General features: G+C 35.6%; 1 protein-coding gene across 6 annotated transcripts in view; it reads right to left on the reverse strand.

Moving 5' to 3' along the window:
- Positions 1-27,414, reverse strand: part of GK (glycerol kinase) — a 69,872-nt gene that overhangs the window by 26,855 nt on the left and 15,603 nt on the right. For 3 of the 6 annotated variants that reach the window (XM_072615216.1, XM_072615220.1, XM_072615219.1), the window contains exons 3-9: positions 26,788-26,894; positions 24,294-24,371; positions 15,015-15,091; positions 12,968-13,105; positions 4,437-4,546; positions 3,469-3,535; positions 462-479 (exon numbers count right to left, since the gene is read on the reverse strand). In XM_072615216.1, coding sequence (XP_072471317.1) covers positions 462-479; positions 3,469-3,535; positions 4,437-4,546; positions 12,968-13,105; positions 15,015-15,091; positions 24,294-24,371; positions 26,788-26,894 — 595 coding nt within the window. Of the gene's footprint in view, positions 1-461; positions 480-3,468; positions 3,536-4,436; positions 4,547-12,967; positions 13,106-15,014; positions 15,092-17,369; positions 17,454-24,293; positions 24,372-26,787; positions 26,895-27,414 lie in introns of all 6 variants that reach the window. The other 3 variants (XM_072615218.1, XM_072615217.1, XM_072615221.1) reach the window with 2 other exon arrangements.

A 27,414-nucleotide genomic window follows, 5' to 3' on the forward strand; every position in this document is an offset into this window, starting at 1 on the left:
GAACCTAACTTTGGTGAAGCATGCATAAGAAAGCGACAGTGTATTTCCAATTGGCACATCTTCAGATGTTGGATACAAGGTATTATTCAGGTAAAATTAATAAAATTATTTGAGGCATACAGACACAATTTACATCCAATGTGAGAAAAAGGAAAAATAACTTTTAATTTTCATAATATTCTTATAACTATTTATAATTTATGTTCTGAATCTCAATAAGAAGCTACCGATTATCATTTACTTCAGAAATGACTCAACTTATTAAACCTACAAAAACAACCCCTTACTCAATTGGTTAAAAAACTCCTGAGTGCAATTCATTGCAATTTTGCTCAAGCAAAATTCTAAATATACCCAATTGTTCCATAAACATATTTGTCTTCCTAAAATAAGTGGAAATACACTGTTATCTTTTACCAAGTGGATGGACAGGGAAGATAATTGTTGGATAACCTACTCACCAGGCTATGAGAGATTTTCTACAGCCAGCAAGAAGGGAAAAAAGGGATAGAGACACATTTCAAATGCGAAAGAAAAATTAGCTAATCTAAATGTTGTTTAACCTTTCTCTGAAACTATTTCTCATGTGCGCAGTTTTCTGTATTTGACTTTTGACTGGTTCAATGACAGCTCCTCTACAATTCCATAAACAGTACGTAGATAAGCAATGAGCATTTTTAACAGTTGTGTTCTCTCCCTGATTGCCCCAAAGATTTTATTTATATATATATATATGTGATGGCTTTCTAACTTAGGACTTCAATTCACTATGATCAAAGTAAAACTGTAAGCAGTTTCTAATAGCACGAAAATAATAATTTCTTACAATCACAGTTGTATTCCATCTCTAACTTGAATTTCAGGTCTTTGTAACTGAAACCTTTCTTTAAAAACTAAAAAATACATTCATGAACATTTCATTGCTGATGGGTTGGGCCAAACTGGCTCACCCAGGGCTCTTCCTCAATGATAACACTAACTATGGTCTCTGTACCTCTGTTCAGGCTGCTCTCCATGGTGGTAAAATACTCCACCTCTCAGAGCTTCTGGTATTCTTTGAATTTCAGCTTAAATGCCCCCTTCCCACTTGAGACCTTTCCTGTTCTCACCAGTTGCCAAAGGTGCTTTTTCACAGTATCTTAAATTTATTTTGTGTGCGTATATCTCTGCACATGTTGTACATAGTAAACAGTCACCACTTCTCCCCAGAATGTAAGCTCCTTGAGGTCAGAGACTATGTCATTATCTTTGTATTCCTAGTGTCAAGACAAAATGCTTGTTGATTTGATTTCATAATCTGTAAAAATGAATTACATACCCTGCATTAATCTCAGTCTTCAAATTGAATGTGTCCTGGCCATTCTACAACTCCTGTCCACTTGACCTGTGTTTCCAGACTCATGAATCCTTATCTCTTCAACTACTAGATTCACCAGGGAAAAGAGTAAACCAATTTCACACACATTTATAGAACACAGGCCTTTCTGCTGCTAGAAAGTCCTTCCAATTCTCTTTCTCTTCTCGTTTCCTTCCATACCTTCAATTCTCCCACACTTTAGATGAAGCTGCCTCCCACCTCACTGAGAAAATAGATGTCATCTGATATCAATCCCCTTCAATAACCCTAAGAACTTCCTATAATCCATTATCTCTCATCTGGGCCCAGACTACACACCTGTTCTTCACTAAGGATAACCATTCTTTCCTGTGTCCTACATCCAATTCAATTCTCTTCTTCCAGGACCTTGCTCCAGCAATGAGTGACCACAAGTGACCCTTTCTCTCTACTGGGCCTCCAAACATAAGAACAGTGTCCCAAATCCTTTTGAAAAGAAAATGCCTCCTGTAATCTTGTTTTAATCCAACAATCAAGGAAAATTTAATTCCTTTATTGTGAATTAAGGATATATTTATACAAAAAACAGAAAGGACTATATATGAAACAAAACTTAAGTACATTGTACACTTTACAAAAAGTATGTCAAATTTACATGACAATAACAAAACTGCTTTGCTTGTCTTTGTGTCCTGAATTGTAATGAGTGATCCTTAATGATCTTTCCTGGGGTCTTCTTGCCTTTCCCTACCCTTTGTTCCTTGACTATCACTTCTACAGACATCTCTGTACAGAGCTACCAAATGTACATTTTCAGTCCAGCTCCAGTCTCTCTCTATCTCTGCTTGCTCCAGAGCATCTCCACATGTGATACCAACATAAAGACAAACGTAAAACAGAATTTTTTTGTTTTTGGTGTTGTTCTTAAACCTTGCTGTTTGCTATTTTAACTTCTGGCAGCACCATTTACTCGGTTTGTCACATTCAAAACCTTGGGGTTTTCTTTGACTCTTCTCTTTTTAACCCTATTATTATATCCAGTTATAAGGTCAATGGATTATATACCCTTGCAACATCTCTTGCTTCTACTCCCCACCCCACCCCACACGTATCCCTACTGCCACAATCACTGCCCTTTAAGTTCTCCCATCCCCCCTTTGTTCTCAGACACTTCCTGCACATTCATGCCAGAATAATCTTCTCAGAAATAGGTCTATTATTTGGTTTCTCTGCTCAATTATCAGATAAAGTTCAAATTCATTTGCCTTGGCATTCAAGGTCCTCTCCTAAGGCCCTTTTCACTTGAATCGTCCCCCAAAATGCTCTGCTCTTACCCATGTCTGGAATCCCTATTGTCTACAACACACTCCCCCCTCTTCTTCACCTGCTGCATTCCTACCTATCACATTCAAAATGGTCCTTCCTTCTTTAAGTCTTCCATAACTGCCCTAAGTCAGTAAACCCATCCCACACCTCGAACGTCACAAAGCATTCTAATGTACTAGAATAATCTGTTTATTTGTTAGCCCTCTATTAATCTCCATGAAAGTAGTGACTGTCTTATCTAAATCTCCCTTAAGGCTTACCACAATACTTTGCACATAGTAGGCATTTAATAAATAAGATGATCAGTTAAAATTATGATGCTACAAATAAGAACACTCTTTGATATTAGTTTTTGGTAAATGTTTTGTCTAGACCTACTAAGTTCATGACACCTAACTTAAGAGTCGTTCACTTAAAATGACTGCCTGGAGAAAAGCATTCTTACAGTGTGGCAACTCCCTCTTATCATTTAGGAGAAATGACCACAATCATAAGTTATTTGAATTAGAGAAATAAAATTCAAAAGCTAACTACCAAAAGTTCTCATAGCATCTTTTACAATTTTAGTAATGCTATGAAAAAGTTTAGGATCTATATTTATCATGGCCATTTAAAATTTATGAATTACTTATCAAAATGATTTGGTAGAACTCAGGCTTTTACTAAATTCAGTTTGCCACTGCTGCTCATACACTACCCAAAAGGAGTAACTAAAAATTTCACAAATCACTTAAGTTGGCTAAACTTGATTTAGCTAAATTTGGCTTTCAAATCCAGAATAATGATGTTTAAAAATTATTATTTACCATTAGACCATAGATCTCAGAAGAACTCCGGATATTTGGAAGTATTGTCATAGGAACCTCAAAAAACCTAAAAACAATGTCATTGTTAATTTAATATTTGGCAACACTTTACCTAAAAACTAGAAAATATGGAATGTATTTGAACACAAAGTTGTACAGTAAGGAATGAACCAAGAATGGTTTCAAGGTCCCAAGATTAGTCAAAAGACAGTATCTCATAGCACAGTTCTGGTCATGTCATTTACTAGGGGGAGGGGAAGGGAATAAGCATGTACATAGGGCCTACTATGTGCCAGGCACTGTGCTAAGCACTTTACAAATACTATTTCATTTGATCCTAACAATACCCTGTGAGGAAGATGCTATTATGATTCCCATTTTACAGTTGGGGAAACTGAGGCCAATGGAGGTTAAGCTGCTTGCCCAGGGTCAAGTATCTTGAGGCCAGATGGAAATTCAGGTCTTCCCAACTTCAGGTGAAACGCTCTATCCAGTGAGCCACTTAGCTGCCTTGCTATGTGGCTTTGGGAAGTTTATTTCACCTTTCTGTACCTCAGTTTCCTTACCTACAAAATGAGATGAAAATACATGCATTCTTCCACATCACAGCATTGACTGAGCACTTTGGAATTATAATGTGCTGCATAATATCACTGCACATGATTAGGTGTTTATTTATTACTTCATCTTCAAAACCAATATTTAAAGGAACACAGACTGAAGTACCATCCTAAGAGGATCTTCACTAAAAAGCAGTCACCATGCAGTATTTGTATTTACAGAACCATAATTAGATAATATGCATACCCCACTGACTCAGCACTGACAAGGTGTCATTATACTTGAGTGATCTGATGTTCATATAATCAAATCACAGGAACTAATACTAAATTATAAACATGGCAAAAGTACATTTTTGCAAGTCATTTTAAAAAGTATACTTTAATACAACCCCAAGTAGAACTCACTCGCACAGTTCTACATCCCATTCTAAAGAATGAATGTTGAAGAGCATTGTCCTACTGGCATTTGTTACATCTGTGCAATGGACGCCTCCGTTAGGCCCTCCTGTCAAACTCTGGAAAGAATAGAAAGATAAGAAAAAAAATACTTATTATTTGTGGTTTTATTGAGATTTCACTAACAAGTATTTAATCAGAATCACTGGTACCTTTTTTCTGAAAAATCTTAATCCCACATTTTACCACATAATCACACCCTGTTTTTCCAGGAAAAAAAATTTGGTTTATTATCTTTAATTGCATAGTCATCACATGATACAATTCTGTTCATCATGCCATTTACAAAGGAAATAGATTGGTTTTTCTCATGGTTTCTCCCATTCATTTTACTTCTTCTATGCAAGATGATTAATGTGAAAATGTGTTTAATAAGAATGTATATGCAGAACCCATATAAGATTGCAATGCCATCTCAGGTAGGGATGGCGGGTGGAAGGAGAGAAAATTTAAGACTTATGGAAGTGATCGTTGAAAACTGAAAACTTTTGTTAGAGATTGCTGAAAATACACTTTTCTGCATGTAATTCTTTATAATAAAATGTTAATTCTAATAATATGCACTTTTTTCCTAACTCAGTAATCATAAAATAATGCAGCACACAAAATAAAATTGATAACGTGCAAAACAAAAAAAAGGTAAAACAGCAGCAACATATTCACCAATACCACATGGATATTCCGTTCTCTCTCGCACACTCAGAGTCCAGAGCCTAGAGTTCTCAGTACACTCACTGTCAAGGGTATTTCCTAAAGCTGACTTCTATGGCTTGTTTAGTGCACTAATGGTATTGTCGCTCAACCCAATGAAGAGCTGGAGGCACAAGGCAAGCATGTCAGCAAGTGAAACTGCCACGAGTAAGCCATGTGGTATGGTTAAGACTTGCATCCTGCTGCACTAGCTAAACTGTACAGCTTTGGAACAGTTTTCTGTGAGTGAAAAGTTGGTGTGAGACTGGTGGTAGGTAAAATAGTAGCATGAATTTTTAAAGCTTCCCATAATGGTCTCACCCTACTTTTTTGCATAAATTTGGTATAAAACTGTTTTTTTGTCATTTATATCTCTCCTAAAAGATTACATGAAGAAAATTCTACTTTGTTGGGCTCTAATTAAAGTTTTACGCATATGTGGGAAAAAAAAAACATTCCATTTCAAACGTTTGACAGTCAGGAAAGAGACCGATGTTCACATCCTTTTAAAGGGAATAAAATTAAAGCACTCCAACCACAAGAGATAGGTGTATGTTACAGTACTCCTCATCTGTAACAGGCAGTGTTGAAGAATGGAAATAGCTCTCAACTAAAGTCAGAAGGAAAACTTGAGTTTAAATAACACATCTAGCACTTGCTAACTTCATGATCATGGGAAACCACAGTCACAAATTTCTCCCCCGTAAAATGGGAATGATGTTAGTTGTACCTATCTCACTGGGTTGCTGTGAGGATCAAATTATGTATTTAAAGTGCTTTTGGAAAAGTGATGTATCAATCAATAAACCAATAAACATTTAAGTGCTTGCTCTATGCCAGGCACTGTGCCAAGCACTGAGATCCACAGACAAAAGCAAAACTCTCTGCCTTCATATATGTTTAATTCGTAATGTGTCTAATATGACTGTATGTAGAAATTGCTATGAGAGGCATTGTGACTCATGGAGAACTGATTTTCAAGCCAGGAAGCCCTGGGTCATAGCTCTGACATATACTGGCTGTGTGGCTCTGGATAATTTAATTTAATCTCTCCGGGTTCTAGGCAGCTCTCTGGGGTTCTAGGTTATCAATGGTACAATGGAGTGCACATCAATATTGGTAGAAGCTTCCTCCCTTAAAAGTTCCCTATTTCTAATGGAATCATAGTTCCATTCCTCAGTTGTTATTGACACTCTTCTTTGCAATGACTCTTGAATATCCTTTCCATTTCTGATATTATTACTACTATCTTACTTCAAACTTTTATGACTAATCCAATATAGTATTTTCGTCTCCCTGGCCAAAGAAAGGTTTTGTGATTTTAATCCATCCTTTAAATACTGCTGCCTGTCAGGAGACCTCCGAGGATCCTTTCACTTCTAGATATACAAAGCCCATGTTAGTACCTACTGTTGGATTACTGGGGGGGGGGGAGGGAGGGAGAGAATCCAATCTTTCTTTGCACTGAGAATCAGGTTCTAAACCCCTTTAGAAGATAGGAATGGACATGGCTAGCAATGTTATATCCCAGTTGAAAATACGCTGTTCAAAGATTGCTTTGTGAAGCAAACTAATTTCTTTTGACGTTGATGAAAGCACTTAATCCCAGCTCACCACTGGCTTTTTACATCCTCTCAACCCTACTTCTAATTTTTTTTAACCATTCCAACTTGGTTTATTAGCTTTCACTAGAGCTTCCCCTTTTGATGACCTCTTGAACTCCATATTTTGACTCTTAGTTCTTCCCAACCTGTTGTTGTTGTTTGGAGTTCTTCTAGGTTCTACCTTTTTATCAAATGTGACCCTGGCTCCTCTTGGACCTGGCAATAACTAAGTATCAATACTTGCATTTCAGGCAACCAGTAATAGGACATGGTATTTAACTATTCAAACTTTTCTCCCACTACTCAAAACATGACCCTCTGTTTGAACCAGGACAGTCTATTTAATCTCCCAAGTACAACTTGTAGCCTCCTCACCCCTGCATAAACCTTCCTCCCTTTTAGAATGACTTCTTTTTTTTATAGTTAGTTTTCACTTATGAACAATCACTTCTGTAGGTTTTGAATTTTCTCCTCCTCCTTTCCCCCCACCATGATGGCATCCAATCGTATGAGTTCTACACGTGTATTCCTATTAAACATAATTTCACATTAGTCATGTTGCATAGAAAAATTAAAATGAATGGGAAAAACCATGAGAGAAAAAATAAAACAGAAAATAGTCTGCTTCATTCTGTGTTCTTTCTCTGGATGTGGATGACATTTTGCATCACAAGTCCTTTGGAAACACTTTAGGTCCTAAGCTTATCAGATCCAGTCCTTGCACACTGTGGCTCTTACTGTGTACAGTGTTCTTCTGGTTCGGCTCACCTCATTCAGAATCAGTTTTTCTGAAGTCCTCCTGTTCATCATTTCTTAACCACAATAGTATTCCATTACATTCATACACCACATTCTCCAATTGATGGGCATCCCCCTCAATTTTCAGTTTTTGGCCACTACAAAAAGAGCTGCTAATTTTTGTTCATGTGGGTGCTTTTTCCATTTTTATCATCTCTTTGGGATACAGCCCTAGAACGGGATTGCTAGGTCAAAGGGTATAAACACGTTTATATAGTTCCAAATCGCTCTCCAGAATGGTTGGATTAGCTCACAGCTCCACCAATGAATTAGTGTTCCAACTCTCCCACATCTTCTCCAACATTTATCATTTCCCTGTTTTGTCATGTGAGCCAATCTGATAGGTGCGATATGGTATCTCGAGTTCTTTTGATTGGCACCTCTCTAATCAATAGTGATTTAGAGTATTTTTTTATATGACTATAGATATCTTAATTTCTTCCTCTGAAAACTGCCAGTTCGTATCTTTTGACCATTTATCAACTGGGGAATGACTTGTAAATTTTACTCAGTTCTGTATATATTTTAGAAATGAGGCCTTTATCACAGACGCTAGTTGTAAAGATTCTCAGTTTCTGCTCTCCTTCTAACCTTGGTTGCATTGGCTTTGTTTGGGTAAAAGACCTCAGATGATGGCCAATGTTGGAACAAGTTCAGAAACCTGTGAGGATGAAGTCTAGGTGACACAGATGACTCCCACAGGACAAATCTCTCCTAATGGTCTCATGAAGAACATGGCTAACACTGCTTACCTATCCTTGTTGGTCCTAGAGGACCAACATTGGCTTTGTTTGGGGAATGTAATCAAAATTATCTATCATGCATTTCATAATGTTCTCTATCTCGTTTGGTCATAAATTCCTTCGTTCTCCCTAAATCTGACAAATAAACTATCCCATGATCCCCTAATTTGTTTATCATATCAGCCTTTACAGCTAGATCATGTACCCATTTGTACTTTATCCTGGTATATGGTGTCAGGCATTGGTCTATGACCAGTTTCTGCCACACTATTTTCCAATTTTCCCAGTTTTTGTCAAACAGTGAGTTTTTATCTCAGAAGCCGGGGTCTTTGGGCTTTTCAAACAGACTGTTATAATCATTGACTACAGTCTCTTGTGTGTACTTAACCTATTGCACTGATTCCCTCTACTTCTTAGCCGGCAACGAGTGGTTTTGATGATTGCTGCTTTATGAAACAATTTATAATACAATTTAAGATCTGGGATGGCTAGGCCACCTTCCTTAGCATTGCTTTTCATTAATTCCCCTGATATAGAATGACATCTTTTAAAGGAAACCTTTTATAAAAAAATTCTGGTATTGATTAGAAAGCATTTAGATAAGATGAAGATAACCTTTGTAACCTGGAATTTTAAATACAAGACTTTCCCCCATACACATTATTTTTTTTTTTTAAAGGAGACAGAAATGAGTTAAGTTGCTGAGGCTCTAAAATAAAGTTTCAATTTTGTGATGACAAGCACACTATATATTAACATTGTAGGCAAAAACATCATAGTAAAGATGGGATTAGTCAGTACTCAGTTAAGTACCCACTATGTGCCAGTGGATACAAAGGCAAAAATGAAACAAAATCTCTATCTTTACAATTTACAAAGTTACAATCTAGCCAGCTAAGATAATATGAAGTATAAAGATTTGTTTAAAAAAAAAAAAGTAAACACAAGGTAAATTGAAAGGAAGATTCTAGCAGCTGGGCTGAACAGGAGAGGCTTCATTCAAAAGCTTCATTCTGGACTGAGTCCTGCAGGAAACCGGTGATTTTAAGAACTCTTAAGTAAAGAAGGAGCCCATTTAATTTATGGACAAGCACAGACATGAAAGGTGGAGCCTCATGCATTAGGAACAAAAAGGCTCTCTAGGCAGCACTACATAATGTGAAAAGGGAAGTAACGTATGATAAGCCTGAAAAGGTTCATTGGAACAAGATTGTGGAGGCCTTTAAATGCTCTCAAAAAGAGTTGGTATTTGACCCTTGAGGCAACAGAGTCACTAGAGCTGCCTGACCAGGCAGTGACATGGTCAAACCTGCACTACAGGAGTATCCCTTTTGCCAATGTTGTGTGGAGCACAGACTGGAGAGGTGAGAGGCCTGAAGCAAGAAAACCAATCAGGAAGCTAGGGGAAACGTAATAAAGGATGGTGATCAAATGAAAAGATACAAGACATATCACTGATACCGAAGAAGGTGGACAAGAATGAAATTAGTGAATGTAAAGCATTTATTAAGTTCTTCCTAGACACCTGACCACCACTTATATGTGGGCTGAAGCAGTAAGGAGTTTCAAGAAAACCTAGAGATCATATGGATGCCTAGAAAGACACCCATGACTGAAACTGAGTGACTAGAAAGACTGTAGTACTCATTAAATTTGAGATGACTACGTGGTAGTCAATTGGAAAAGGCCAACAGGCAGTTGGTGATATAAGACTAGAGCTCAGAAGAAAGGCACAGACCACATATGTAGATCTGGGAGTCATTATAACAGAAGAAAAAAGAATTTTCCAGTAGATTAATGTTGATAGGAAAGACAATTGTTTCACAGGCAAAGGGCTGTTGCTTCTTGGGAGCAGGCAGTAGGAAACCACATCTTGCTGAGTTTACACATACTTATGTACACAATTCTCATCCTTCCCTGGAACTCCTTTGGATTCACAAAAACAAGCAGTTTTTAGTTCTCTCTCATATTTAGAGTTTTTGCTTTCATCTGTAGGTGAACTTAAAGCAAAAAAAGTAAGAAGAAAGGCTTCCAAAGTGACCTTCTCCATCAGCTAATTCCTGTTGCCAAAATGAACATTAAAAACTTTTGTTTACATATAATGGAGTTTTTCATAGAATTTCTCTACTTTCTTATTCTGTGCAACAGACAATCAGATTTAGAGCTACAGGGACATGAGAGGTACATGAGTCCAACTCCCCTCAATTTAGAGATGAGGAATCCTAAGGATGAGAGGTTGTACTGGCAGTAATAAAGACATAGCCTGCATGAAGCAGATCATTTTCTTGTATATTATGTTTTGGTTTGTTTTATGATTTCTCCCCATTTCAATTCTTCTATGCAACATGACTAAGGTGAAAATGTATTTAATAGGAACGTATGTGTAGAACCTATGTAAAATTGTATGCCATCTCAGGGAGGGAGGGGAGAGACAGGGGGGAAGGAGGGGGAGGGAGGGGAAAAATATCTAAGTTATATGGAAGTGATTGTAGAACACTGAAAACAAAATAATAAAAAGACATAACCTGCCATTATTTTCACTGAAGCTGCCACATGAAATAATCATGCCTTAAGATTCTTGTTGCACTAATTCACAGTTGGTAGAGCTGTGAGATGATCTAAGCATTGTGGAAAGCAATTTGGAACTATACCCAAAGGGCTATAAAAATGTGCATATTCTTTGACCCTACAATACTGCTTCGAGGACTGTATCCCAAAGAGATCATAAAAATGGGAAAAGGACCCACATGAACAAAAATACTTAGAGCAGCTCTTTCTGTAGTGATCAAAAACTGGAAATCAAGGTGATGCCCATCAACTGGAAAATGGCTGAATAAGTTGTGGTATATGAATGTAATGGAATACTGCTGTGCTATAAGAAATGATGAAATGAGACTTCAGAAAAACCTGGAAAGATGTATATGAACTGATGCTAAGTAAGGTGAGCAGAACCAGGAGAACATTATATATAGTAAGAGCCACAGTGTGCAAGGACCGGATCTAATAAACTTAGAACCTTAACGTAGCCCTTCACAGTAATGCAAGGACCTAAAATATTTGCAAAGGACTCATGATGCTAAATGTCATCCCCATCCAGAGAAAGAACTGTAGTGTCAGAACACAATGAAGCAGACTGTTTTCTCTTTTGTGTTTTGTTTTGTTGTGGCTTCTCATGGGCTTTTCTCCCATTTATTTTAATTCTTCTATGCAACATGACTAATGTGAAAATGTGTTTAATAAGAATGTATGTGTAGAACCATATAAGATTGGCATGCTGTCTTGGGGAGAGAGAGGGAGGAGGAGAAAACTTAAAAATTCATGGAAGTGATTTTGTTGAAAGCTGAAAACAATTATAAAAAAAATGAAATAAACCAGTCTTTTTAACTTTGGAAAAAAATGTCTTGTTGCATTTGAATGCAAAACAAAAACCAACCTTTCTAACTCCATTATTTGCCTCTCCAAGAACAGACTAGGACATACTTTCCATTTAGCTCATTTTCTTTTATTTATTTAATTTATAGCAAAAATGTCAAATTTAATACAATTCAGTTCCTTCAGAAACATTCACTAGGCAAGGATTTCGTGTTTAAAATTCTGTAGTTCCCAGTACCTTCTGTTTCCTTTTCTGCCACTATTACTGGAAACTACCGAGTACTAAGGAACACTTTATATTTTAATTTGTTTCATGGATGACCATGGCCAAAGAACTCATCAAGTATCAACCACGATAGTGATAAACTTTTCCAAACTTAGGATGGACATCAAAAATTTCCAGAGAGTACTCAAAGTCTTTCAAAAGTAATTTTCCTCAAGTGAAATTCATATTTGACTCTAGTGGCTTACCATTTCCTTTGGGTTAAAATATAAACTCCTCCGTTAAGCTTTAAAACTTAACTTATTGGTTACATGTTGTCTCTGCACTTTTTTTTCCATTTAACTTTCATTCTACTTTTTTCTCAATTACATGTAAACAAAAATTTTCAACGTCCACTTAAAAAAATCTGACTTCCACACTCTCTCCCTCCCTCCTAGCAAGTGATCTACAGGCGTTACACACATGTGGTCATGTTGGCCACGCTGCTTCTTTTCAGACTCTGTCACTCTAGATCTCCACATACGCTGCCCTGCTCTTCACACGATACTCTACTTCTTGACTTTGTACAGACCTAGAATACACTTCCTCCTGACCTGTCACTCGTGAGAGTTCTTTCCCATTAAGATATTCCTAGTTGCAAGTAGCCTCCCTCCGAAATCCCAAGGCATACTTACATTTACTCCCTTTATACTTATGCTGTCTATATGTATGTCTGTTTCCCCAGAAATGTAAGCTGCCCACAAGCAGGGAACACTTCCTTCTTTGTGCTTGTATCTTCAGGGCTTATATATGCTGGGCACATAATGGCCACTTAAGAAACACTTGCTGATGGACTGGAACAATTTGTTAAAACTTACTCTGTTCTACAGTAGAGTACAAGAACCTAACATGGGCCAGGATACAGCATCCAAATAGGACTTTACAAAGGTTTAGTGCTTAAAATATTGAAAAGAAATAAATCAGGCATGTGTCATGATCTTATAGGATGAAATTCTGAATAGTCCAAAGATTCCTCCCAATGCTATGTCCACTTTATATATAAAAACATACCCAGATAAGCCATGAATCAATGGTACCAAAAAGAGCTCTTTCTTCTTCAACTGCTTTTTTAACTTTTCTCACATTCTCTAAGATCCAGTGAAGTTTCACAGCACTAAAATAAGTGCTAAGTGGAAGACCAGTTTTGGACTGCAAAAATGAGAAAAACCAATTAGTATGATCCTTTTAGAACAACAACAACAAAAAAGCCAGCCCTGTAGAAACAGTAATAATCCATCTCACTAAAACAACAGTAATGAGTAAAAAATTGGTTTTTCCAGTTCATGCACAGGTAAGCAAGCATGCTCATGAACAAAGGTTATAATGATGTTTGTAGTTCAAAGATCATCCACGTAGTGAGGTAAAGAAAATGAAATGGAGATTAGCTTTAAATAATCTTGAAAGTAAGCACTTGCTATTTGTATCAAGTGTGTATTTTATGTTTCTTTTGGAATTACTGATATGTTCTTGTGATAAATTTCATGAAACTAGTATTTGATTTATAATTTGTTGTAGGTAAATTTGCAAGATGAATTTATGATCATAATCAGAAAACATGGTACCATAGTTTATAGCATTAATTATACGCGAAGTGCCTTAAACAGTACTGAAGAGGGGGTTTAAGTGGCATAAACAAATGAAAATCAACTAGATATAACAGATTACAAATCATCTACTCTATATAAAATCTTTTACTTTACTGAACAAGGTTACTAAATACACATTACTTAATATATAACATATTAAACATATACACTTGTCCATCTTCCGAAAGAGTGTGGTCCATCTCTTTTATAATTTCCATGTCATACCTCAACGCTGTGAAATACATAAAGGGTGTTTTTGGCCACTTGGCCAAATCAATTCAAATTACCCTTTATTTCATAATGTTATTCCTCAGTATAACATGTAAACAAACCTAATGGATTACAGAAATGCAATTTTGGAATTAAAATGCTTACATTCTAGGTTACCTGAATTTTATTTGTAAAAAAAGTAATCAAAAAGTGGACAAAGAACATAGATGAGAAATACTATAGGTTAGGATAGTGGAAAAGCAAGATGATACACACAATTTTTCAGTCTCATGACTCAAGAAGAAAATGCAAAAGATTCTGAAAATGACCAAGGAGGAAAAAAACCTTTGTCTTTTGAAAGGGGGTGGTTAATACTAATTTTAGGACCTGGGGCAGAAAGCAGTTTCTAAGCTGAAAGAACCATAGTGGATCAATAGTAATACAGAACTCACAAGAGAAGTTTGGCTCATCTAGGGGTCTTTTTTTTTTTTTTCAAGGAGAAAATAGCCTATCTTGATTATGAGTCCTAATAATGGAACATGGAACTAAAGAAAATGTCAAAGACTGCCACTGACTGGAGAATAAAAGGGGAAAAAACCAAAAACTATTCCTAAGGTACCCATTAGAGAGTTGCCGTTAGGTTAAATTGGCTGAAGGTCAGAATTCAATCTCTGGGGAAAAAATGCTATCTTCTTAAGACTAAGCTAGCAGGATCACACCTCCTACTCTGTGGTAAAGAATAAAATAAAGTTATTTCCGAGGTGTCTCAAGAAACAGAAACAGAAAGAAAAAGGAATCCAACAAAAGGATTAAATAAAATACTTCTAACTTCCCTGCAATCCTAGCCCTGCCTAAATCACGGCAAACCAAAATCCCCAGACTCAATTCCCAGGTCAGATGCATCCCTAGTGAGGTATCCAGTCATCAGAACTGGATTCAGTTCCCCTTTAGTATTTTAATCTTTCATATGTTAGAGTTTTCTGTCCTCCAAATGATCAGTAAATACAGTAACGCTTTGACTTGGCTTTGGTTACCTTTGGAAAAACACCTTTGAGGGAATCTGCTTCTTCTATATATAAGGTGTCACAAGTCTTAGAGAAGTTTTAAGTATTAGTAGCATAAACTGCTGCAACATCCTGTATTATCTCAGACAATCAGGTGATAAATAAAAGGAGCTATAAAGGAATCTTTTCAATTAAATGTGAATCTTCATTTCAAGAAATATACCTTTTATAAAAGACACTCATGTAAACACCCCTTACCTTGACAAAATTGTTATTTCCTGGAATTCTTTTACTTAGCATTTCAACTGTACCCTGGGTTCTTAGATCAAGCCATACTAGAAATCAAAATATAATACAAATGAAAGGTCATTAGAAATAAAAGTAGTAGCTTTTTTAGGTCAATGCCCAAAGTAGTATACTGATTAGTTTCTATAAATTGCAGAAATTGCAAAATTTTTCTTAAGTTAAGAATGAGAAATTTGTTAAGAAAGGAAATATATCAGAATTCAGACATTTTATGAAGAATTATTTTTTAAGTTTTTCATACACATTTACACTCAAGTGAGCAGACTGATATATCAGGTCCCAAATAACATTGATATTTGTCAATCTTTTTCGGCTAAAAATAAAGACGGAATGTCTTTTATTTAATACAAAAGGCTAAGCAGTCCAGTTTGGCCAGTGCTCAATGCCTTGTACAAAGTATCAACAAGCATACTGAGTGCTACAAAATTTCTGAATTCTAGTTCCTAAGGATCACTCTAGTGAACTTGAGAAGGAAACATGCCATTCATTCTCTCAAACGTTCAATATTTGAGTGTGTTGGTTTCCTGATCCATTAAACAAAATACATACAGAATTATCATTAAGAGTCAAAGTTCATTCCTTTTTACTAGCTAAAACAAAATTAGAATTTAGAAGTTACTCATGTTTTCAAATAGCAAAGTCATTTTCACTAAACGAAAATCTCACTTTGGTCAGAGGCATCTCTACTTTGATTCATGAGAGGTAACTTAAAGACCAGAAGCTGCTTTATGCAACTATGAAGTGTTAGTGGAATTCCAAGTTATTCTAGTTTATTGAAATTTAAAATTACTTCTTTTTATTATATAAGACTCCAGTTCGGTCAACATTTCTTAGGACACTATAATCATAATATACCTTGAAATATATACCAAGAGGCTTTGTGGTATATAGCAGATAGAGTGCTAGACCTAGAATCAGGAAATTTGGGTTCTTCAGTCACTAGCTTTGTGACCCAAGTCAAGTAACAACCTGAAGGGGGATCAGTTTCCTCATCTAAAAAATAAGGAATTGGACTCATTGATCTCTAAGATCTCTTCCATTTTTTATGATATTAAGTCATCAAGTACATATGCTAATCCTACCATCAAAATAATGGCAACATCCTAGTCAAATGATTGCCTATTCTCTTTCTACAACACTCCAGGGAAGAAGATTCTACAAGCTTCCTAGAACACATTTGGATATTAACTGGTAACTAGTTTGATTAAGTGTAACAACCTTTATTTTTCCAGTTCCTTTAAAAATCCATTATTTCCCATGGGGTACTCTAATTAGTCCTTTCAAATTACTTTTTAAAAAGTAATCTCCTTAAGAACTGGTGATTAACTTTAACAGTACCCTTACATCCTGTTAGATTGTAATGGGATTTAGGGACTCTTTCACAGGTTTCCCAGTACATGAGGAGGGAGGCAATAGTATAATGTACCTATAAACAGACATTTTTACAAAAATAGGGAACACAATCATGGGCATGATCAGAAATTTCATGTCCAAAAAAACTGTAGTACTGTAGCAGCAGTTACTGCAAAATTGCCCAATAGTTTTGGCACTAAGTATGAGTATAGCATATGTGAATTTTTCCTATTGGCTAGATTCCTACATACAGAGATATTACTTGCTTCAGTGATCAGTGGAATAATTAGGGAACAAGGAAATAAACTTCAAGATTGTCAAGGTACAATTCAGTTTCTATTCTCATCACTTAATGACTTACAAATTCCTTCTAGAGTACGGTCTCAAGAGTATGGTCTTCTAGAGGTTCCTGCTGCTTCTATTAATGAAATTCTGAACATCAAGTAGATTCTAGATTTCCTTACCAAGGACTACTTTAAGATCTAAGTCTCTTTGAACCTGCCTGCCCAATTACTCTGTGCTAACAGTAGTGAGATCCAGAATCCTTCACCATAGGAACATAGCTAGCAGCATTATAGAAGACTGCAACGAGCTTTGATTTAGGAAAGAGAATGTAAAATAACTGGAAGAGCTATCAAGAGAAAAAGACATTTTTTGGTAAAGTACTTGACATACTTCATGGATGTGCAAATATTCATTAAATTAGAACTTGGCAAGAAATCGGAAATGGATGTTGTTGTTTCTCTTAATCATGGAAGAGACGTGAACAGAAAAGTAAGATTCATAAAATGGAGGTGAAAGACTAAAACCATGAGAAGAACCCAAGTTGCAAGACTGAGACCAAAGCGTATTGAGTAGGTAGATTTTTAGGAGGAAGCAGATTCAGAGCCAGCCACAGTTTGAAGCTCAGGAAAAGACAAACCGACACACCAGCAATAGCCACCGCACCAATACCGGAGGAACGGACAGCAGATGGACCTGGAGAACCAGAAGGAGTGACAGCAGCTGGGACTGAAGGACCAGGAGAAACTGGAGCAGCTAGAACTTTAGAAAAAATAACGGCAGGTCTAATAATGGAGTGGGCCAGTCAGGGCCAAGAGCTCACCTGTCCACCACCTACAGAATGACTGGCGGGGTAAGTTGTTCATAGAAGAATTAACTAAGGTAAATTTACAGATAGAGTGAGAGGAAAGGAAAATGGGAAAAACTCTGGAGAAGAACAATATCTCCTGTTTAACAGCCCTCCCAACTGATGACCAGGACCAGCCTCTTTGTGGTCCTGGGAGGGATATAGCTTTCCTTATGAAAAAAGGCAAATGTATATCTTAGCTCAATAATGAGACAAGCATGAGGAATGGCCTTGATTAGTTCCTGTCAGTGAAAATACAATTGCAGTATCCCACAGTGATCATAATAAAGGGAAAAGGACCTACATGTACAAAAAGAGTTATAGCAGCTTTTTTTGTGATGGCAAAGAACTGGAAATTGAGGGGATGTCCATCAGTTGGGAATGGCTGAACAAGCTGTGCTATATGAAGCAATCAGATCTCAGAAGAACCTGGGAAGACGTACATGAACTGATCCCGAATGAAGTGAGCAGAATGAATACTGTGCACATAACAGTAATACTGCGATGATCAGCTTAGCGCCTCAGAAACACAATGATCCAAGACAACTCCAAAAGGCTCACATTGGAAAATGCCATTCACATCCAGAGAAAGAACTATGGAGACTGGATGCAATTTGAAGCATATTGTTTTCACATTTTTTTTGTGGCCTCTCCCTTGTTATGTTTATTCTTTCACAATATGACTAACATGGAAATGTGTTTCCTTGATGTGTAGCCTGTATGAGATTGCTTCCTGTTAGGGGAGGGGGTAGGGAGAAAAATTTGAATTTATATAAATTATATAAAAATCAATGTTGAAATCTATCATACCATGTAATTGGAAAAAAATAAAATACTTTAAAAAAGATACATTGGTAATAAACAATGAACAGAATACTGGAGGAGCACATTCCCATAGAATATTATGCTGGAAAGGAACATTTTGCCAAGATTTCTAGTGTGGATATTTGTAAAAAGGATCTAACAAGGTAATATCTTTTAATAATGAATTCCTCTGATAAGGCTAGGGGTCAAAGTGAAAAGAAAACCTTCTAAAACTAACGAAGATGTTAAAACCCTGCACAATGTGCCAACAAATGAATGCCATGCAAATTTTCTAAATCTAAGTAAATTTTAAATGTCTACTCTAAACCTTCAACGATAGGACAAAATTGGACAAAATTTCGTATCACATCACAGCAGTCCTAATAAGCAGCTACTGATGCACTGGAGCTTATCTTCTGCATTTTTCTTTGTAAAGAGTAAAGAGAGAATTCATACCCTTAACAAGTCTTTCACATACATATATGGTTGCAGTATATCACTTAGAGCTGTGGCACAGGTACAGAGGGAATTTTATATCTTTAGTAGTTTGCAGTGCACAAAGCATAGAACTTTAAATTAGTGGGCATTTATATCTTTTAAAATGAACTGAATGAATTCAATTGTTTGTTTATAACAGGAGGGGGAAATGGCAACAGTAAAATATACAGGCAATCTGGTCTTTATATTCGGCTTTGATGCAAGAATACCCTTAGAAATAATCTCATGTATGAAGACAGCTTATCAGCAGCCTCTGAAGATGAAGATAAGGAATAAGAGATTGTAGAAGAGCTAACATGATCATAGATAACTGACAGTATAAAATAATCCAATCTATTTTCATTACAGGGAGAGAGGGCAGATACAGTGGACAGTACATTGAACCTGGAGTCAGGAAAACTGACGTAGGCTAAATATTGCCTTAAAGCAGTTATTAGTTATATGACTACCAGGAAGTTATAATCTGGCTGAAACTCAGACAACTCTGTAAGACACTAAGTTGTGTGATATGTGAAGATGGAGGGAGGCCCCACACCAATGAAATAATGATGTTACATATTTCTTCATAGGTGAAAACGGTGGCAGCAATACAAACAAAAATGCCAAAAGGAGTTTTTTAGTTTCCTGCCACCAAAAGATAAGTAACTTTTGAGTCCAAGCAAATGGTCCTTGAAAATGCTTAATTAGATCAAACAAGTACAGGAATAGGGAGGAAAGCCTTATTACTTCACTTGGTATTCACCTGTTCTCATTTTCTCAAATGAAGCAGAGCCACGTGAGAAGTAGAAAATTTTCAAAGGCTAAAATATTCTTCATTTCTTAAATGTCTAAATGGCCTTAGAAAAAGTGGAAATAGCTCATGGCTTGTTATATTTATAATTTACTTGTATATCAAAATTAGAAAGACTGAATCAACATTCAAAGTATGTTTTTGATGTGATTGTAAACAGTGGAAGCGAGACATTTCTTGAACAGACAAATAGTACAGTTAAAGATCAGATATCACCAACTAAAAACAAAAACTATCTTTCTAACTGAATAAAAAATTTTTCCCTAGAATCAAAGAATGCAATAAATTTAAACTAGGACCAAATTTAAGGGTGAAGTATATATAGCACTGAAAGAATATTAAAATTTATGAATTAGAATTTATGCATTGGAAGGAATGTCAGTGTCCATCTAATCTAACTCATCATAACAAAAATATTTTTAAGTGCAATATAATACACAACTGACAGAGATAAACGTGCAAGTCAAAGACACTCCCTAAGTTTTGGTGGGGGAAGAGTCTAGACCTGTATTTTCCTCAGAGAACTGCCTATTAAAGGTCACACAAGACAGGTCAGAAACAGATCTGAAGCCCAGCTCTTCTGGACTCCAAAGGGAGCCCTGTGTCTCTTCTTAATAACTTTATTTTTTATCTTTTCCTTTGATATTAACACTTTGAAGCACAAAGAAAAGAGAAAGGAGCATCAAGTTTCCCTTGCCCTGATTTGATGACTATGCCAGGTGTAATCAATGATTAACAAGTTGGGCAATAAAGGTAAAAAAGAAGCAGAAGTTCCCAAAGTGGGCAATACCACCCCCTGGTGGGGGCGCTGGCACAACAGGGGGGAGGGGCATTAGTAGCCTTGGTGCAATTGGAGGGGTGTTGAATAAAAATAAGGGGGTGATGGAGCAATGGAAGCACAGGGAGAGAAGAGAAGGACTTTGAAAAACCACTCGCATGTTTCATCTTCTGTGTAACAGTTAAAGTCAGTGATTACATTATTTTCCAAACAAACAGAAAGGGTTAAGTTATAACTGATCAGTGGTCAAACCTGCCAGAGAGGTCTTAAACAATTAAGTGTTGGCAGGCAAGCCATCTGCGTCCATGAATCAGAAGGAACGTGCGTGTGATGACTTGTTTATAACACTATAGTTACATGACACAATGTTGCATCAAAATTTCAATGAAAGAAAAAAACACAAATTTACAATAAATTTGAGATGTGTCATTTTTTAAAATAAATTTTTGGAAATGATGCAATTTAAAAAAAAAAACCATTAGGGTTTTTAAAAGGGTTAAAGAAAGTGGATTTCCAAGAGGACACTGAGGAACTTTTTTTTTTTTTTTTTAGAAAGGGAGTGATGGGCCAAACAAATTTAGGAACCTCTGATTTAGAGTTTCTGCCTCAAATATCTGAACTGTGATACCACATACTGTAGTAGAAATCTTTCAAGATTCAATACACTTAGAGTATTTACTTATTTGGGGCTACTAAACTAAACTGTTAGCGGTTCAAGGAACTATGATTTCATCAGTATAGGTACTTCATTAATACCGATTACAACTTTTACAAACTAGAAAGCAGTCTGTGAGAACACAGCAAATAAAAAACAAATATTTCCCCAAAAATGTTTTTTTTTTAAATAACAAGTTATATGCATAGCAAGAAAATTTTAGGGCTAAGTAAAGTTATTTTGGGTAAAATTTCATACATTAGAAGTTTATTCAGTCATTTCTGACCCTGGGAATTGAAGTTGCTGAAAAGCTTACTAAGGTATTATTTTTACTTAGTAAACAGCTCTGTTTATACGTGGCAAGAACTGGATTAGGTTTATGTAACTTTTGCATTGTCACATCTGCCAATCAACCAGATCTAGTAGGAAACTGATTGAGGAAGTAGGTGGGAGAATTAAAGAAAGAATGATGAGGAAAAGTAAGAAAGAGTAGTGAATTTGGGCTGGAATCCCAGCTCTGTTACTTAGTATCTGTGTGACTAATGGCAAGTTGCTTAGGCCTCTGTGGGCCTGAATTTCCTCATCTATAAAAATATAGGGTTTGAATAGGTAACCTCTAGGATCCCTTCCACTTCTAAATCTGTAGTTCCAGGATCCTGGGAAATTGAAAGAAAATTAGTTTTGCTGTTTTTAATGTCTGATTCTCAAGACTGATTCAGAGGAAGGTGAAAATGAACAACAAAATCCTTGGCATGTTAATGACCGCTGAATCAGTGAATCACTGATTCACCCTTTTCTCATACTTTGATGATTGTGTCCACTGTCTTTGCTTTTTGATGGCATAGTTAAAAATTCCAAAGTTTCCTTTGGTGTCTGGGAAACAAGGGAACCTTTATTTATGCTGATGAAATGTGAGGGATGGAGGGGAAGGAAATCCCATGGAAGAGGCAGAAGGAAAGCTTTAAAAAAAAGAAAATTTAAAAATACAATTGGAGAGAAGAGAGAAAAATTAAGATGCAATGGTAAAGGAAGAAGTTCAGAAGTCCAGCAGTTTTATATAGGCTGAGAGGTAAGGCTTTTCAGCTTAATACAGTAAACTAATGAAATCTTTTGACAAACTGATATGTCCTGGCACGATACTAGGAATCAATTGTATAAAACATAGTCTAACTCTCAAAATAGACCCAAAGACAAGAAGAGCTTATGAGAAGCAGAAACATTACTAAGTGAAATAAGTCAAGACCATCCAATTCCATATTTTCCCTTTCACAAGTACATCTTTCTAAGAGAATCAGTGATAAAGAGCTTGGTAATCAGAAGGAATGCTATTTAATAGAATTATGCACACAAGGCTTGTACTATTTCATTGATTTTCAAAATAAGATATAAACTAAACTATATATACCATACATATTAACTATATACTAAGCCTAAATACATTTGGAAGCTGGAAGAAACTTCCAAGGTCACCTAGTGCAATGTCCTCATTTTACAGATAAGGAAACTCCAATTAAGTCAACTTGCTCAAGATCACAAAGGTAGAGGAGGATCCTCTAACTGTAATGACCACTTTTTTAATTTATATCATGCCTCTTTAAAAACTTTCATGATCAATACAAATTGACCATTTAGATTAAAAAAAATTCATCTCTCAAATTAACCAAAATAAATGCTGAAGATACAACCCAAATAACTAGCTAATTCTAGACCTACAATAGTTTAGCAAAGGTATCAAATACAGAACTACCAGAGCAAAGATATTCTGTGTCTTAATGTTCACATATTAATATTTCTTTGCTGTTGGCATCTCTGGGAAAAGCACTGTATTTATATATAATTTGACACTTCTTGACAAATCATTCCACATCCTTCATGACTGGCATGTAACACACCAACTCCATAGTCTTTTTGTCTGAGGTCACGTTCTGCTTGCTCCATATTGATCTCTTCCTTATCTTTAACTTCTGCTTTATTTAGTAATCCAGATCAGTGCTTAATGATTGTTTCATGTGTTAACACTGTGGTTCCAAATAAAATGGAAGCTTTTTAAAGAAATTGTCTTGTTTCCTAGTATATCCCTTAGCAACTACAACACCTTTAAATAAAAATCTTTTAAAACTTGATTAGCTCTTTAATACATTAAGAATTTGTTCTCAAAAATACTCCTATATTTTTCAATTAAACAAGAAAAGGAATTCTAGTAGCATTTGCTATTAACTTTTTGAAAGTATATGTGCAAACAATGCTAAAAAGGACTTACTACTTCAGTTCATTTCATATGCTAACAGTATGACCATTCGAACTGTACTCAAGTATGTCCCTCACTGAAGTAACTCTAAAATGGAAGTAGTGCAAATTGCACATCATCCATGTTCTTATAACATCTCCTGTTTTCTCCACAAATATGTTACTGCTAGTGAAAGGACTGGGAAAATCCTATTGCATTATTAGCTGCTGCAGCTGAGGAACAATCTTTTTTTCCTAGCAAATTATAGTGGTTATCAGCACTTGCATTCCCCTGGCACTGCTAATCATTTGCATTGAATAGGATCACAGTCAAATAAATACAGATCAGGTATTTAGGCTGTTTAACTCCTATTTAACAGATATAAGTTTGTATTAGAAACCAGGAGGATTTTTAGATGTTATGTTCTTACCTCTAACAAAGAGGAAAAGAAAAAACTACCAGGATGTCGTACCTCACTACATTCTGATTTCCAAATAAACAAAAACTAAATAAAGAATTGAGAAATATCCTTAAAACTCTACACAATGAAATCAGTCAGGAAATCACCATCTGAAATTCTGTCTTGATGAATGCAGAAATTTCATGCGATTATAACAATGCTTTCAGTGACTTAACATTTGACAACTCCCCACACAAAGATTACTATACAATTTTTTTGCAATATTTACTGATTGATGTGATCTAAATTATAACTCTGTAAAGTACTAAAACTGAAGAATAAAAGGAGGTATATATAATGAAGTTTCAATAAACAAAATATTGAATTTTCTTCAAACAATTCAATTACAAGATGAAGAGGGTCACTACATAACACAACTGAGTAAGAGATTTAACTTATTTCCTTTATCTCATAATATGAATGTAGAAAAACATGGATTGTTTTTATTATATCTACATTATACATATATATACAAATATCTAGAATATATACACATACACACACGCACGTGCTAACTAAACACACACAGCACCTTACCAACAGCATTGTAGAGGGGTTCTCCAGTATATTTGTCCCAAACAACAGTAGTTTCCCTCTGATTGCTCACACCAATAGCTTTAAGAAAATTAAGCAGAAGACAGTATGAAAACAGACAGAGAATTGGCACAAAGTGTACTTTCAATCTAATTTCAGCATAATAAAAGACAAGTGATTATTATATGCCATGTATTTAAGTTTATTTCTCTTCAGTGGCCCAGGAAATAGACTAGTGAGACCTGAGGGTGTGATTTTGTAATTAACCAAAATATACATGTCCACAGAAAGAATGGTAGGTTTAGTTTCAGGGGGTGTGGGTTCAAATCCTGGCCTCCTCTTTTACACACATCCTTGGGCAAATCTGTTAATCTCTCATGCCTCATGTCATCATCCAGAAAATGGTATTGGATTTTTGAGGTCCTTATCTCACACAAAAATCTGATTCTATTACATTATTGCTAAAATGAGTCCAGGTAAATCCCAAGTGAAAGACAGAAGCCCATTATGGGTGGTTTTTCCATCACAACTTACCCTGGATAGTGATGACTGGAATTGATCACATACTGAACCTAACAAAGATTGTTTCTTTGGGTCCAATTGCCTTCCCCCTATTTTAAGATGCCAGTCTTTCACAGAATTCTCTTGGTATACAACTACATGCACAGCTAACTGTTTAAAAGTCTGTAATCAGGAGACTCAATCTCCAAAAAGTTGGTGACATTGGTGTCCCTGTCATCAAAAACATAGGCCAGGACTTGGGTTTGAGTAAATAGGCTACCCTCCAGAGGCCTCACAGGGTCTGATCACTTAGAGATGGAGAAGAAATCCCGTGAGCTTCAGCTATCTATGGAACTATCACCAAAGAAATAAAACGATAATTTCAGCAATAAGCTCCTTGAGAGTAGAGATTGTTTTATTTTTTCTCTTTATGTATAGAACATGGTAAATAAGTAGCAATTAACAAATGTCAGTTGATTAAATAATTCCACAGGAATTAAGAGGACCCATTCCTCTTTACTTTAGCTGAAAGTGAGAAAACATCCTGAAACATTGTTATACCAGCTATATTACTTCCACATCAAGTAAAAAACCCTCAGACAATGACTATGGTACTAGAACAAAAATATTACATATTCTAACAGTCTTAGATCTATATTATTAAGTTTGAAACATAGAGGAAATTCATGACCTCATACGTAGCCCTCTTGCTGTTCTCCTTTGGATAAGGAAATGTTCATATTTGTTGATGTTTATCAAGTTCATAATAAGGAACTCTTTAATACCAATAGAGATGTGGAACATTACATATGTGGCACATATGTGGTTACTCTGTTGGTTCATTTTGCTTAACTCTTTGTTTAAAGGAAGGGTTCAATAAGTTAGAAGGATTTTAAATCAGAAAATGACTAATATAAAGAGGGTATCAATAAAATTTATTTTGATAAAATAACATTTTAACAGAAGCAAGATGAATAGACCATGTGTCTTAGATGGAAAGGATTTAATAGTAACTGAAGAAAACAGCAAGGAATTATTTGGATGCAGAGGTAATTTAAAAACAGGAGCTGTATGTTTTCAAAATAATTTTTTTGAAAGCAACATTTTAATTCAGGTGGGAACAGTTACATTAAACTAAGGATGGTGATTAAGAATTAATTGCACAGGGTCCAAGTCTTAATTATCTTTATACCTTTTACCAGTAACAGAATGTTTTAAACATTATAAGTACTTACTAACTGGCTGTTGAATGAACAAATATACCTTATCATGATCATGTATATTAATGTAGTTGTATTGCTAGAGCACACAAAATGAGTTCTTCACAACAATAAATTGTGGAATGGAGCATTTAGTACTATTCCCCTTTTAAAATGAAAAAAACAACTGAGTCTCAAAGGTGACGTGACTTGCCCACTGTCACAGTTTTTGAGCATTCCTCGCATTATACACACAGCATATTGTACACATTTTATCATGTTTACATTTTCAGTAGTAATTACCTAGCTACTGCTCAATGTTATGTTGAACCATTAGCTCTAGAAAATTCATAGTTTCACTTTAGGTATTAGGTTAATATTAGGTACCTTGTAGTTCTGACCATGAGATAAGGTCTCTGCTACCACAGTCAAAAATACCTAAAGGGACCCAAAAGAAGTTTCCAGTGGGGAAAATAAATGTGTTGGGTAGTCAGAGAATGAAGCCCTTTTCTAATTTAGACATCAAACCAAATCATATTAATAACCTAATTAAAGTTGTTTCAACACAAAAAGTTAAACAGATGAAATGTTGTAAAAAAAAAAAAATTAGAATTGTCCAAATGATCAAAATAATAAGCATGGTCAACTGAAATTTTTTAACAGAACTTTTGAAACCAGAAACTGATTCACTTTTAATTTCCTTATTACTGTTACTGGTGGAATTTAAGTATATCAAACTGAAATCATTTTCATGAGTTAAGACCTATTCCACCCTTTCCAAACCCCAAAAAGAATACCTTTGATAGCAGAAATGTCGATATTCAGCTCAGTAAGTTTCTCACAAGTTCTTTCTATACATTCATAGACAGATTGCAGAATCTCCTTAGGATCTTGTTCCACCCATCTTTGAACATAAACACATCTGATTATTTATCTGGAAATCTTTAACAAATAAAACTGATTAAGAGACTGAAAAAATTTAGTTCACTTTAACAAGGGTACTACATGCCTAAATATTTGGGAAATTTATAGTTTTAAAAAATTGACTAACGGGGGGGGAGGGGGGGAGTGCTTTGATAATTTATAAGGTCAAGGCTCTGACATAAAATCCTTCAGTCCCTACAATATTAAGTAGGGCTAAAGAGTGACTTGACCAGGTGCGTGCAAGAGTGACCTGGCAACGTGTTAATTTTTCAGTTTGAGCAATTAAACCTCAAATTGGCAAATTACAAATCAAGAGCTTGATTTAAGAAAGTGTTAGAGGAAATGCTAATAATACCAATTAAACTTAATTGGTGAATATTGTGAATATATTCCTCCCAACCCCACCCAAGAGATCTGATTGATCTTAAGACCTGTAGTCAGGATCAAAGCAGTCTCATTTGCAATTAAGTCAAAATACATCCAATAAACTAAAAAAATTA

Source organism: Notamacropus eugenii, chromosome 5 (assembly GCF_028372415.1).
Source record: "Notamacropus eugenii isolate mMacEug1 chromosome 5, mMacEug1.pri_v2, whole genome shotgun sequence".
Lineage (NCBI taxonomy): Eukaryota > Metazoa > Chordata > Mammalia > Diprotodontia > Macropodidae > Notamacropus > Notamacropus eugenii.